General features: G+C 44.0%; 1 protein-coding gene across 1 annotated transcript in view; it reads left to right on the top strand.

The window, feature by feature from the left end:
- Positions 1-11,755, top strand: part of GRIA3 (glutamate ionotropic receptor AMPA type subunit 3) — a 274,270-nt gene extending 262,515 nt beyond the window's left edge. The window contains exons 15-16 of the mRNA XM_021686020.1: positions 6,858-7,105; positions 11,361-11,755. Coding sequence (XP_021541695.1) covers positions 6,858-7,103 — 246 coding nt within the window. The 3' untranslated portion in view covers positions 7,104-7,105; positions 11,361-11,755. The remainder of the gene's footprint in view (positions 1-6,857; positions 7,106-11,360) is intronic.
- The last annotated feature ends 1,706 nt before the right edge of the window (positions 11,756-13,461 follow it).

Below are 13,461 nucleotides of genomic sequence, written 5' to 3'. Positions count from 1 at the left end.
CTGAAAAGCAAAACGCTAAAAGAGAGTTCTCTATTCAACAAGCATTTGTTGAGAGAACAATTCTAAGCGGGGATACCAATATGTAAGCCACGGTCCCTGCTCTTGAGAAGCACACAGTTTAGGGGGAGTTATGAGACATGGGTACAGATAATAAGGAGGGGAGAAAATACTGAGGTGGGGAGCGAAAATGGCTTCATGGAGAAAGTGACATTTAAAATGACCAAATGCCCACCTAAATCCTCTTCCTGTAAAAGCTCAAATTGTGCGTGCGTTCGTGCGTGTGTTGGGGGAGGGTGTCAGCACATGCGGTTGGTTCGGATTGAGCTGGGCAATCCCGTAAGGTACAGTAAGAAAGAAAATCCTGGCAGTTTTTCTCTGCCATCTCAGGAATGTATTCCACCCCACAGTAACAAACAGTTCTAGGAGATTTAGGCCCTTAAATCATTTTCTTTTCTTGGCAGCTATCCTAACCTTGTTAAGTGGCATTATCTGTGATTTCTGATTACAGCTTTTATGCTCCTTGGCTGTGCTGTTGCTTGAAATGTTTGTTTTTCTCCTTCATTTTTATTTAGAAATTCCCAAACACACATTGGTTCCCTGCCAGATTTCATAAGCCCTGTGATTTTTTTTTCCCCCAAAGACTAAACTTCTAAAAGTATATCATTTGTCAGGTTTCTCTAAAGTCCTGGGGCACTGGATGAGGTCTGGATGCTCTAAGGCAGGGTTTCTCAACCTCGGCCCAGCTGACCCTGGGGGCTTCGGGGTGGGGGGCTGTCCTGTGCACGGTAGGGTGTCTAGCAGCATCCCCAGCCGCTATCCACTAGGTGCCCGTGGTGTCGCCCCACTCAGTTGTGACAATGAGAAGTGACTCTAGACATTGCCGAATAGCCCCTGGAGGACAAAAGGACCCCTGATTGAGAACCTTTGCCCTAAGGTAACCTCCATGGTAACCACGGAGGCCACAGACGTGGAGAGCAGTTACCAGCCTTTCTGTGGAGGCCACTGGATGGCCTTGGGCAGGGACAGGCCATTTGTCAGAAGTTGCATTCTAAACTGCTGACATACTGAGCCTGGGTTTGGGCAAGAGTGGATGGTGGCAACCTAGGATAGGCCCCGGCACAGGAAAAGCTTTCCCTTCTCCCAAACCGATGCTCCGCAAACTTTGCTTTGTCCCAGGACCCCTTAAAAATTATAGGGAACTCCCAAAAGATTTTATGTGTGTTATACCTACTAATATTTACCATACTGGAAATTAAAATTGCATTTTAAAAGCATGTATTCATTAATTTATTTTAAAATAATAAACCCAATATATGTTAACATAAATAACATAGTTTTTATGAAAACTGACTATAGTTTTCCAAAACAAAATTAGTAAGGAGTGGCACTGTCCTATGAGTTTGCAAATCTCTTTAATATCTGGCTTCGTAGAAGAGAATAGGATTCTCATTTCTGCTTTTTCCTTCAATCTGTTGCAAGATCACGTGTCATGAAGCCTCCAGGAAACTCCACTGTGCAGCAGGAGGCAATAAGAGTGAGAAGGGCAAGGAAGGTCTTAGTATCATTAGAAAAATAGTTTTGATCATGGGGACCCTCTGATGAAAAGATTTCAGGGATCCTCTGGGGGTTCTTGGGCCACACTTTGAGAACTATCCCCCTAAACTAACATGTAACACTCGTTATCAATGTAGCTCACTTAATGGTTGACAACCTTCTTTAAAACCCGGGCTCTCTAGGGAGATATCTCTATTTGGACCATAGCGTGAGTGCCTTTAATCAGACTGCTCTGTTCCGGAGATCCAGTAAGAGCCACTGTCCTAAGGAAATTGAATGAAGTCATCTGAAGAACATAGTAACTTGAGGGAGGACAGGGACCGGTAAGGGCTTCGTCAGAGAGCAGCGGGAGGACGCTGCGCCCTGTGCAATAAGAAAGGGGGAAGCACAGAAAGGAGAAAGAAAATGCTTTGTACTTCGTGCTGTTCTCCTGATAGAATCAGGCACCCAGGTGCCATTGGGAAGCATCCCCCCACCATCGGAGCCTGGGGGCCAGTGCCTGGCTTAAGGCATAGGACTGGGGGTGAGCTGGTGATAAAACAAAAACTAGTAAGGGGAAAGAAGAAACAGAAGGGGGCCAAACAGTGGGAAGTAGGAGAGAAGGCAGTTCCAACACTGATCTCGGGGCCATAGATGGCCTGTCTGTCCTTTAAAAGTCTTAGACTTGGGGCACCTCACTGCCTCAGTCAGTGGGGCGTGCAACTCTCCCTCTCAGGGTTGTAAATTCAATCCCCACGTTGGGCATAGAGATTACTCAAAAAGAAAATCTTTAAACATAAATAAATAAGTGAAATTAAAAGTCTAAGACTTAACTCTCACTGCCAATAATATCTTCAAGAGGCTCCAAGTTTTGAGTATCTTTTGTTGCTTTGCATCCCAAGCCAAACCTGTTGGCATTTGAGAAGGCTAAGGTTCTGAGCACTGACTGAAGGAACTTGTTTAAAATATAAAAGGACCTCAATTTCCTGGTGAGATACAAAATGCAGATATTCCGGCTGCCAAGCCCGGCATCAACCGAGAAAGTGTCACCTCCCTGACACTCAAGGTTTATAGCTTTCCAAATCTCAAGTACTCTGAAATTGCATATTATTTTTAAATGATGATACATTTCTCGGAATATCTCAGGATGAGATGGTCCCTCTGCTCTCAAAGGCAAAGGGGGAGAGAAAGGAAATAGCCTTCGGGGACTTGGTCCGATAGAGGCCACATCTCTGGGACTACAGGAAGTCTTCTCAATGACCGGATATGTTGGTGGGTCCAACATATCCCAAATAAGCTAAGAAATTCTATGTCATGTTCATAGTCACAGAAATGTGTCTGCTTTCCCCCTTGTGAACTGGTGGCGTTCAGCAGAACATGCACTAGTATTTGCAATATTGTTCATGTGACTCTGAACCCACAGTAGCTTATTGCCTTGTAATAGAATTATGCCACCCTCTAAATATAATGCATTTTTTATCTAAAGTTATGAGAGATACTTTACTTAAAATCCATTAGTTCTAGAAAGACAACAGGGTAAAGGTCACTATTCCTATTTTACAGCTGAAGAAATTTCTAAGAGAAGAAATCTTAACCGGGGACCAGTAGGGTTTCCTGCATCTGCCCAGTGGCTCGGACAGCAGGCCCAATGCTTTAAGAGGCGGAGGGCTACAGAGCAATGGCCTGGCCTCCTGGAGCTGTAGGAGCCTCTCAGTTGAGGAAGTCTTCTTTTAGAAGAACAGCTTACCTAAACTGCTTCTCTACAGTACTACTACCCACAGTGGCAGAATCAGTTTGCCATCTTAGATCATGCCATATTAATAATCCATTTTTAAACAATCTGGTTCACCCTCTGGTTATCTGAGTGGACCGCCGACCTACGGCCACACCAGAGAGACAGCCGGTCAGTAACAGAAACAAGCCAGAGTCCAGTTCTCTCGTGGATGAAACCACTCTCAGCCACAACTCAGAGGTCCACGTTCCACTCTCAATCCTAAGGCCAGGACGTGCGTAAGAATTCAGTTTGTGGAGTGAAGACATGTCTGTAGGACAGTTCTTTCTGAGATCAGTTTCATCTGGGCAACAGATATGTATAATAAAGGACAACTAATCAGAAGGCACGTTGTGCACATAGAATCTACTTTCTCTTCTGTTCCGATTCATCCTTTTGTCTTGTCCCTGACCCCTCCCCCCGCTCCTCCATAGAGCTTGCTTTCTGTCTGGAAGTACAACAAGACACCCGGTTAGATCAAACCTAACACACCTCCGCCACAAAGCTACCACGAGCTGCCGCCGGACGATTGTCACTTGAGGGGAGACCCCCTCCCCACCACACACAACCTATCCGAGGAGTGCCTGTTTTTCTATCCTCATTATTTAACAGTGTGTGCCGATTACTCAAAGCGATATGGGCAGGCCCTGGTAAATATAGCGTTGCTGTAGTGTTAACTTTTTATAAGGTAATGCTCAGGTTGCCTGCAGTGTTCTAAAATTACTCTGTGGCCAGGGCCCCCTGCTTTATCGCTTTCTATAGTTTTAAAGTAGTTTGAAGCTTGAATAACATAAAATAACATAATATAATGTTATTTATGTTATTTCCCACGTGAAGAACGCCTGTAAACCTTGCAGTATTGAAACTCAGTGAACAAGGCATCTTAGACAAGCTGAAAAACAAATGGTGGTACGATAAGGGGGAATGTGGAGCCAAGGACTCCGGGAGTAAGGTCAGTCGCTGAAGGTCTTTTTGTACTGATTAGCAATCACATTTTGAACCACTGTTTATTTTCTACCCCAAAACGGCTTTCCTTCCCAACACACCCCCCCCGACACAGTGGGACCCCTTTATAACACCAGCGCTAAAGGCACAAGGCGGGCGCCCCGCCGGCGGAGACCTGCTGCAGGGCATCAACCATTGACCTTGAGCGGACCGAGCTAGTGTTGACATTGGAACGCAATCCAGCCCACCGCACTTCCAAAGCTGTGCAAAGACCGAGCTGTGTTATAAGGGGGTTTTACTGTATTTCACATTTCGAAAGTTCAAAGAGAAAACCTAACAACAACCACAACCAAAAAGAAAAAAAAAGATCCAGTTGTGACAGTACTTTCTCTTAACCTCTTACAGTGTCAGAGACTTTGTAGTTGTAAATACCTTTAGTTATTTGTACATTATGTCCATCCCATGTGAAAACAGTCAAAGAAAGAAATAACAAAGACTGGTCTCTGTAAGCAGAGTGATTAGCCTCCTCCCAGCTGCTGTCGTATTGAGTTCAGCATCTATTTGGATCTCGAATATCATTAAGTCTGTCACACTTCTCTCTTCCAAAGGTGTCATTTGAATCTCTGTACGTAATACTTTTGAAATTTAGTCGCATGCTCCTTAAGGGTATACATTGTCAGGATAACATCACATTGATAAGCATGAAACACTCTTCCCCGCCTCCTTCCTGCCCCCTTTGCTCCCCTAAGAAAGTTCTTTTTAGTTTCAATTTTTGCCTTGCCTTTTTTTGAACTAATATTGTGGTATCAGTTAATTCATTTCATGAAATGCCACTCATTTCCCCTGCACAGTGAACCATTTTGCTACTGGTTTTCCACATCCCATGGCAGGGAATTCTGTGAAACTTAAATACGTGGAAATGGAAACTGTTCTTGTTGCTGCGACCTAACGCGGATTATGTCCAAGGTTATGTCCTTTTCCCCCGTCAAATACCACATACGTGGAGCAATCTCAGGGCAGAGGGATGGTTGCTGGAACTGGTCCATTTCCTAGTGGACCGTGGAGCATTCCTTGCAGAAAGCCTGGCCAGCCTCCTGAAGGAAATGACCCATTGTTTCATAAGTGACAGACATTCCCACTTCTCTAGTTACCTGTCATTCACCCTAGAAGAGTGACCATTTGAGAGGTTGTTGTAGACATGAGGCTCACACATAGCCCCTCCCCGACCATGCACTTCAATTCCAATTGGCCTTCTTATTAAAGTAAACAAGTATAGTGCTGGTTCCTATAACAATAGAATCAGGACGTGGCCATATCATCTCTCCATTTAATCCTCAGCTAGCTGAGCCACAGTGTTGCGTGTCAGCTCTGGCCAATATCTGCTCACTGTGTTACCATGTCAATACGATATCCAATTCACTGATGTGACAGTTTGGGTATTCCATACAATGGCATTCAGCAGCAAAATGGTTACATTCCCTCTAAAAAGACTACAAAATGCTATTTTATTTTATTTTTTTCAAAGAAAGGCTCCGGGCCCTTGGTGTGTCCTACCTCCAGGTAGGGCTCAAGGCACCAACTTTTTTCTTTCCATTGTTCAGCAGCTCAGTTTTTGCTTTTTCATGCAGGCAGATAGTCAGATTTGCACAGTTCGACCTGAGAGTCACTGACCGGCTTCCTCAATTTTTTCCCCCCATTTTAAATAGAAAACAGAGAAGCATAGTATTTTTTTTTTTTTAATTATTCACTACATTCCCTGGAGTAAAGCTAAAAATGAGCTGGATTTTTTTTTTTTTTTTTTTTAATCATCAGCCTCTTAGAAAAGCTTTCTGATTTGTATGGAGCCAATTCAGGACCCAGTGGGTCCTCCTGACAGTTTTCCTTAAATTCTCAGGAAGATGGAAGGGAGCTCTTTGTGCTGGGCCCTTGTTCCAGCAGCGTGAAGACTTGCTGCCCTGAGGATGCAAGCTCAGCAACCAGTCCCCGAAGGGAGCAATCTCTCAGCCACCAGGGGAAAGGGAAGAGTTAATCCCTTTTAAACAAACCCTCGATAAGTAACTCCCCAGATAAGAATATCAGGAACCCCTAATATTCTCACCTGGTATCTTAAAGACAAGTTGTTGACAAGTTTGTCACAGGGAGAATGAGGGAGAAAGGGGCGTTGCGGGCCAGAGAGGGGAAAGAGTGCTTCAAGTTCCCAAATGAAAAGAGTGTTACATTTCTAGAGATTATGGCACAGCTCAACTCTGGCAAATGGCACTTTGCGGCCGGCAGAGGAATGAATTGGGCTTGTGTTTACACTTTTGCTCCCGTGGCCAAGCGCTGTTTTATTTAGTCATTGATACCATTTTGAGGTACCAAAGGAATTAAGGAGTCAAAGTAAATGAACAGCTAGGTGAGGACCACAACTGTCAACAGAAGCACAATCTACCATCTTGCGGGCCATTGTGAAACATCAGCCAGTTGCCAGAGTCGACTCATAACACTTATTTACATCAATGTTTAGTTATTTTGCAACTTAGAACTATCCTATATAGTTGTCATGTATTGTGATGTCCCATTGCTTGTGTTTTCCCCAAGAACTAATCGCGTTGTTCATTTCTCTTAGGACAAGACCAGCGCTCTGAGCCTGAGCAACGTGGCAGGCGTTTTCTATATACTTGTCGGAGGTCTGGGGCTGGCCATGATGGTGGCCTTGATAGAATTCTGTTACAAATCACGGGCAGAGTCCAAACGCATGAAACTCACAAAGAACACCCAAAACTTTAAGCCTGCTCCTGCCACCAACACTCAAAATTACGCTACATACAGAGAAGGCTACAACGTGTATGGAACAGAGAGTGTTAAGATCTAGGGGTACGGTCAAGGTCTAGTAAACTAATCAGCCTTACCTTACTATATGTTAATCTCTCTCTCTTTTTCTCTCTCTCTCTCTCTTTGTTTTTTCACTTCAGTTTGTTGTTTCAAGTATTGTCTGTTTTTGCAACCATTTGATTCTTTGAGAACAATGGTTGCACTTTCTTGTCAGGCAGTGCTGCTTTTCTAATAGCGCCATCATAATCGTACTGTGGTGTGTGACCCAAAAGGAGAAGAAATTCTCTAGAGTAGCGCTGTTCAATGGGAATGTTTGTGAACCACATATGTGAACCCCATGTATGATCTGAAGTGCTCTACTCACCACACTTTTTAAAAATAACACAAGTGAAATTAATTTAATGCTACATTTTCTTTACCTTAACATATCCAAGATCTCATCTCAACATGTTCTCAATATCAAAAGTGAATGAGATAGTTTACGTTATTTTCTTCATGCTACGTCTTAGAAATCTGGGGTGTATTTTATACTTCTGCTACATCTCAACTCGTACTAGCCACCTGTCGAGTGTTCAGTGGTTGCATGTGGCTGCCATATTGGACAGTGCAGTTCTAGAGAAAGCAGTGGCCCTCAAACCGATGGTAGAGTGAGGAATAGGAGTGGGGCACTGACGTCTTGACAAATGCAGTGCTTCTGTAAGAGCACGGTGGTTCTCTTAAGCCTAAGCCTGAGACCATTTCTTTAATCTTTGAGTTCCTTTGTTGTCCCTTTCTTGGAACTGATATTCAGGTAAGTGTCTCCCAAAGAACAGTCTAGGCTCCCTGCTGTTGGCTGCCCCAAATCCATATTTAGATGAACCTGACTAATGCCACCTTGACTCCGGCAGCTACAGCCAAACCCCCACCCCTACGCCAACCAGTAGCTCAGATGTGTTCAAAGGCAAGCTTAAAGTGGGCTAATCTGTCCGTTCTGGAAGTGTTTAAGAGAATATAGTCTTGTCACCTTCAAGTGCATCTGTCATCACTAACACACCTATCTGAAGGGGAACAGAACAATTAGCAACTTCACAGCCCCCATTCTAGGTGGGAGGTACTTTACCTCATGAGTCAACATCAATACGAATTCCTTGAATGCTCTCGAGTTTCTACAAATGCAGTATTTGCATTTTGATCTCCTTGTATTTCACATTGTGGAACGAAATTCGGCCCCCTTTTAAATAATACTTCATGCACATAAATCATGTGTCTTCACCATGGAAAGCATTATCTTGTTTGGTGAAGTTGCTGGTTGTTCTCTCCTACTGCAGACCGCAACCCTCTGCTGCAACATGAACTAACCCACCCGCTGAGTGTTCCCATTGCATTGCTGAATGGACAATACATAGATCCATCTGTAATTAGCATTGTTTGCATGCAAGCATTTCATGTTCCAGTGTGCTTACAATATTTTACTCTTGAGTAAGTTATATACGCCCATTACAATTCGGGGCACATGATTTGCTTTTTCAGAGAGTAGAACATGGGTAATTTCAGCTTACCTTAATTATATCCCAAATTCTGAAATACTGGCATCCAAAGAAAGAATACATCTGAAATCGGCATAACAGTTTTCCAAGCGCTCTCACATCTATTGCCTCGTTTGAGGCAATGGGTCACGAAGTGTTTTCCCTTTCAGGTAACTAAGACCCAGTCACGCCGAGTGACTTGCTCAAGGCAACACAACTAGGTAGTGGCCATTCTAGGACTAGGACCCAGTCCTCCTTCCTCCCATAGCTGGATTCCCTTTGCTAAACCATTCAGCCTCTAACCACCCATGGCCTGGTGGCCTCCAGGAACCTTGAAATCCCAACGGGATCCCGTCAAATGGAAAGCAGATCCTAAGTCTGTGTCCCACTTGTTTACCAAAAAAGGCATGTGCCTCCCTTCTTACACATTGCACGTGAGGTTGTATAGTCAGTATCTCCTGCTTTCCCCAAAAAGAATCTTTCTGAGACAAGCATCAGGACTTGGGGTCACACAGCCCCCAGACCCTCTTTATTATCAGCCATTCCATCTGGGAAGCTATAGTCTCTACTCCTCGACTACCACAGCCTCAGTCTCTTATTAAAGCCCCAGAGCAGTGCTTCTTAAACGTCAGTGTACGTCATAAATCACATGGGGAACTTATGAAAACGCAGGTTCAGGTTGAGCAGGTCTGCAATGCTACCTGAGAGTCTCCATTTCTCACAATCTCCCAGGCCATGTTGCTGCTGCTGGTCCAGGGAGTAGTAAGATTCTAGAGAAAATGATCTCAGGGCATGTAACTTAAGGAAGGAAAGGAAAGAGGGAGGGAAGGACAGAGGGAAGGGCAGAGGGGGAAGGACAGAAAGAGGAAGAGAGAAAAAGGAAGGGAAAGAAAGAGAAAGCTGGGGTCGGCAAGCCTCTGGGCAGAATGTTGCAGTCCTCAAATGGAAACCCAGAAACGAGATTGCCACATCTGTCTCCCTGGCGTCCCTTTAGTCATCTTGGTTGATCCACTTTGTGAGGCAAAATGCAGGCTAAAAGAGGCAAAAATCACATTTTAATAGACATCAATGCCAATGTTGTTAGGGCCCAGTTAGCTAGCACCTTGGCAACCATCCTAGGATGAAAAAAAAAGCTGGGGAAAGCCTCAGCAAACAAATCTGTCCTCTGAGTCTATGTGAAGTCTCCACACAAGAAGGAAAAGCCTCAGAGGATGCCAGAAAAATCCTTCCATGTGTCAGTCCAAGAGGCACACAGCAAGCTGAGCAGGAAACAGAAACCTGTCTGCTGTTCTCAGCCAGTTTGGTCACGTAATGTTGGTTAAGTGAAGGGTGAGCCCTTTATCCATTCATCTTTTAATTCCCACAAAGTTCTGGAAGATCTCCTAATGACTTCTCATTTGTTACCTAGTTATTAAGCTTCCAGTTCTCTGAATTGGCCTAGATCTGTCACGGCCTATGCAGGGGCACAGAGATCAAGAGGCACCCTGAGATTTTACTTTTATTGCTAGTTATCAGAACCCGCCTTAAGAGTTTGGGGTACCATTAATTCTTCAGGAAAACTGACTCCAGGGCAAATCACCTGCAAAAATATGATCCAGGTGAAACCTGGTTAATAAAGACCAACTCCTGGAAGGGTGGCCCCCAAGCATGCCTCGGCAGGTGACTGGCCGCCGAATGTTCCAGATTCCCTGCACCCTAGAGCTGGCTCTGCTAATTGTCTTAAGAGACTCTTCCCAATTTCCCCATTGCCGTCAAGAGCTACTTCTAGCTTCTTTGGTTTCTTCAACAATATTTTTGAAATGCTCATTTTCAAGACCTCAAGATGCCTGAAGTTAAGGGAAACGATTTCCATTTTTCCCCTAAGACGGTTCCATTTTGTCTTCCCACAAAATGTTAACTTTGTCCGTGTGGCCCATTTTCAAAATGATCAATTTTCCTTCTGCAGCCCATGCATAAACATTCTTGCTGGGGAAATTGTCGGCTCAGGGGAAAAACAAGGGTTCCCTTGGTATAGAGGGAAAGGATGGAGGAGAGGGGTATGAGCTTGAAGAGGAATCAGGAAAGTGCCCTGCAGGCTTCAGAGTCAGGGGCAAATGAATGCCCTGCCCAAGTTAATCCCTCCTACGGTGGGGGCAGCATCAGCATCCCAATCAGGCCTCTAACATCCAAGCAAAGACCCCATGGATGCCAAGCCTGGGTACCACCGTTCTGACTTCTTTCTGGTATGTGCTGCCCCTTTAAAGCCCGTGTGCTATTTTCAGATTGGAATAACCAAGGCTGTAGGTATTGAGACACAAGCTGTCACTTTTCCAGCAATGAACGGCACATTTTCTTCTCGCAGTCAAATGGATTTCAATTGAGCAAGCCACACAGAACACTGTTTATCCTCTGTCTTAGGTAAACAGTCCCCTGCCACAGGTTCTGCAATCAGAATACAGCCCACAGGTTAGTTGTTCTGCATATGTCTATATAAATGCTATCAAGACTTCCTAGTCTACCTGCATCCTAAGTGATCAATGCCTGGAGTTAGACTTCACGTGACATCCATATATTCCTTAGTACAAGGCACAGTAGAGAAGGAACCTAATTTAACCGATGGCAGAGCTTTTGCATCGGGAGAGAGAATTTAAACAGACTTGTTGCCTAAAGTCAGTCAAACTGGGTGCAGCCCCAGCGATGCCAGTTTGAGAAAACACTCATGGTTCTTGTCCAAGATAGACTGAGCCGTAAGAAACGTCAAAATCCCTAAGAGAAAGCCCATTCACATGGAAGTTACCCCCTTGCCTTTGCAGGTCCCGTCCCACTGGCGGCATGTGATGAGAGGAATCACCGAAAACGTGGCTGCTTCAAGGATCCTGAGCCAGATTTCACTCTCCTTGGTGTCGGGCGTGACACGAATATTGCTGATGGTGCAATGACCTTTCAATAGGAAAAACTGATGTTTTTTTCCTTCAGTGCCTTACGGAACACTCTGAGACTCACGACAATGCAAACCATCATTGAAATCTTTTTGCTTTGCTTGAAAAAAAAATTAAAATAAAACCAACAAAAAAAAATGGACATGCAAGATTCCAGTATGTGAAAAAAAAATCTTATTAAAAAAAGTCAATTCAACAAAAGCCATTCTTTGATACCACTGCTCAATATACAAACACCACGTTCTTTAATACACACACGCACGCACACATGCACATGCACACAGCACACACACACACACGCACAAAAGAATTTTTAATTCCAGTTCAGCAAATAGGCCCATCTCAGCTAAAATAATTAATTCCTCCTGATTAAAAAAAAAAAATCTCTGACTCCCTGTGTTTGGGAAGACAGACTGGCATTTCTTCTAGGATCTGCTGACCAGATGTTTTTGGTAGTTCCTGTTGGTAGTGATGTTGTGTGAACCCTCTTTCCTTTCAACGTTGCTGAAATGTGTGTATCTTTAGAATGTAAATGCGACACATAAGAAAATTCAAACACTTTGGAAAAGGGACTAAGCCTTGACTTCTCTGTGTTCTTGAAATGGTTTCGTGAAAATGCTTTGATAACTTCCCACTCGGTGAAGGGATTAACAGAGCTTTCGAAATTGACTTGTGTGTGTAGCAAGGGACGGGGCACTATCAGGCAAACCTCTCGGTGCTTTCCTAAAACGGATCCCGGGGCTCTCCAAGAAGCCTGGAATTGCAGCTCACAGATCTGTTTTTCTTGCTTCAGTGTGCATTTTAAGTCAATACAGCTGAGTATTTAGCATTGAGGTGAGGGAAATGCTGCCTACACTCCCAAATGTTTAGAGTATCTTTCTCAGAAACAACACTGTGTTTAGCTCTGCTTTCTCCGCTAAGTATGCCTTTCAAGTGTACACCCCGGAGACAGGACCGCGTCGCAAGGCGGGCCAGTGGGTTCAGACCACAGTTCTCAGTCCGACTTTTACTCTTGCTAGGTCTGTCTTCCCAGCTGTTGCCTGTTACTGCCCGTGGCTCTCCGTCAGACTGCATGTGTCCTTTTCTAGTTTGCAAAGACTAAAACGCATTCCCAAACCTACTGCTAAACCCAGGGCCTCAGCATCACTCCTAGGTCCTTGCTCGGAGCCGTCTCTCCACTGTCTCTCTCAGAAGAACGCTCCACTGCTCCACGGGCTATCAAGTAACTAATTGCACACCTGCCGTTGGCATTATCGGAACAGTCAGAGGAAATAGTCTCCGCTCACTAATTACCTCCTATATAATGACGTATGCTTCCTGTAGTTCAGTAGTTGCTCTCATCAGTGACGTGCATTGGGAAGTTTCCAGACTGTAAAAACTAGGAGCTCGAATTCATTTCCCAAGTGTGACCTTTAGATGCTTAGCCGACTCGCTGCCCATTTGCTCTTGTCTTCAGAAAAGGAAGGAAGAAGTCTCGTTCCAATGAAACGTTTCCAGAAAAGTGTAATATAAACTTTCATTCCAAAAATTGTGTCATCAGCGAATAACTCACCTGTCAAATTTTAAATGGTATTGAACAAACAAAAAGAAAGCTGTTGTGTTTTTGTTCTGTTTTGTTTTCATGAACCTGTGACTTTCAACTTCTGAATGCTATGATGTCCAGAGCAGGAAGCTGACGCCGTGCAAATGTGAAGTTGTATAAAACGAATCAACCAACCTACACACAAATGTTTTCAGAGGCACTGTATAAAGAGAAATGTATGTTTATTGACTCAAATCAGTTTTTCAGAGGAAACTTCACTGGGAATGAAGAGGTGGGTAAATTGGTTTGTTATTTTTTAAAAACTTGCATGTTTTAAAAAAAACATTGATTGCTTCAAATCTCTGCTACTAACTTCAAGCTATGGGAGTTTGGCGGTAGTCACTTGAGGATTTTTTTTTCCAATTCTTTTCTTTTCGTTGTTAAAGCTGTACT

Source organism: Neomonachus schauinslandi, chromosome X (genome assembly GCF_002201575.2).
Source record: "Neomonachus schauinslandi chromosome X, ASM220157v2, whole genome shotgun sequence".
Classification (NCBI taxonomy): Eukaryota; Metazoa; Chordata; class Mammalia; order Carnivora; family Phocidae; genus Neomonachus; species Neomonachus schauinslandi.
Note: the sequence above shows the minus strand (reverse complement) of the source record. Positions and strands in the feature narration are given on the sequence as shown.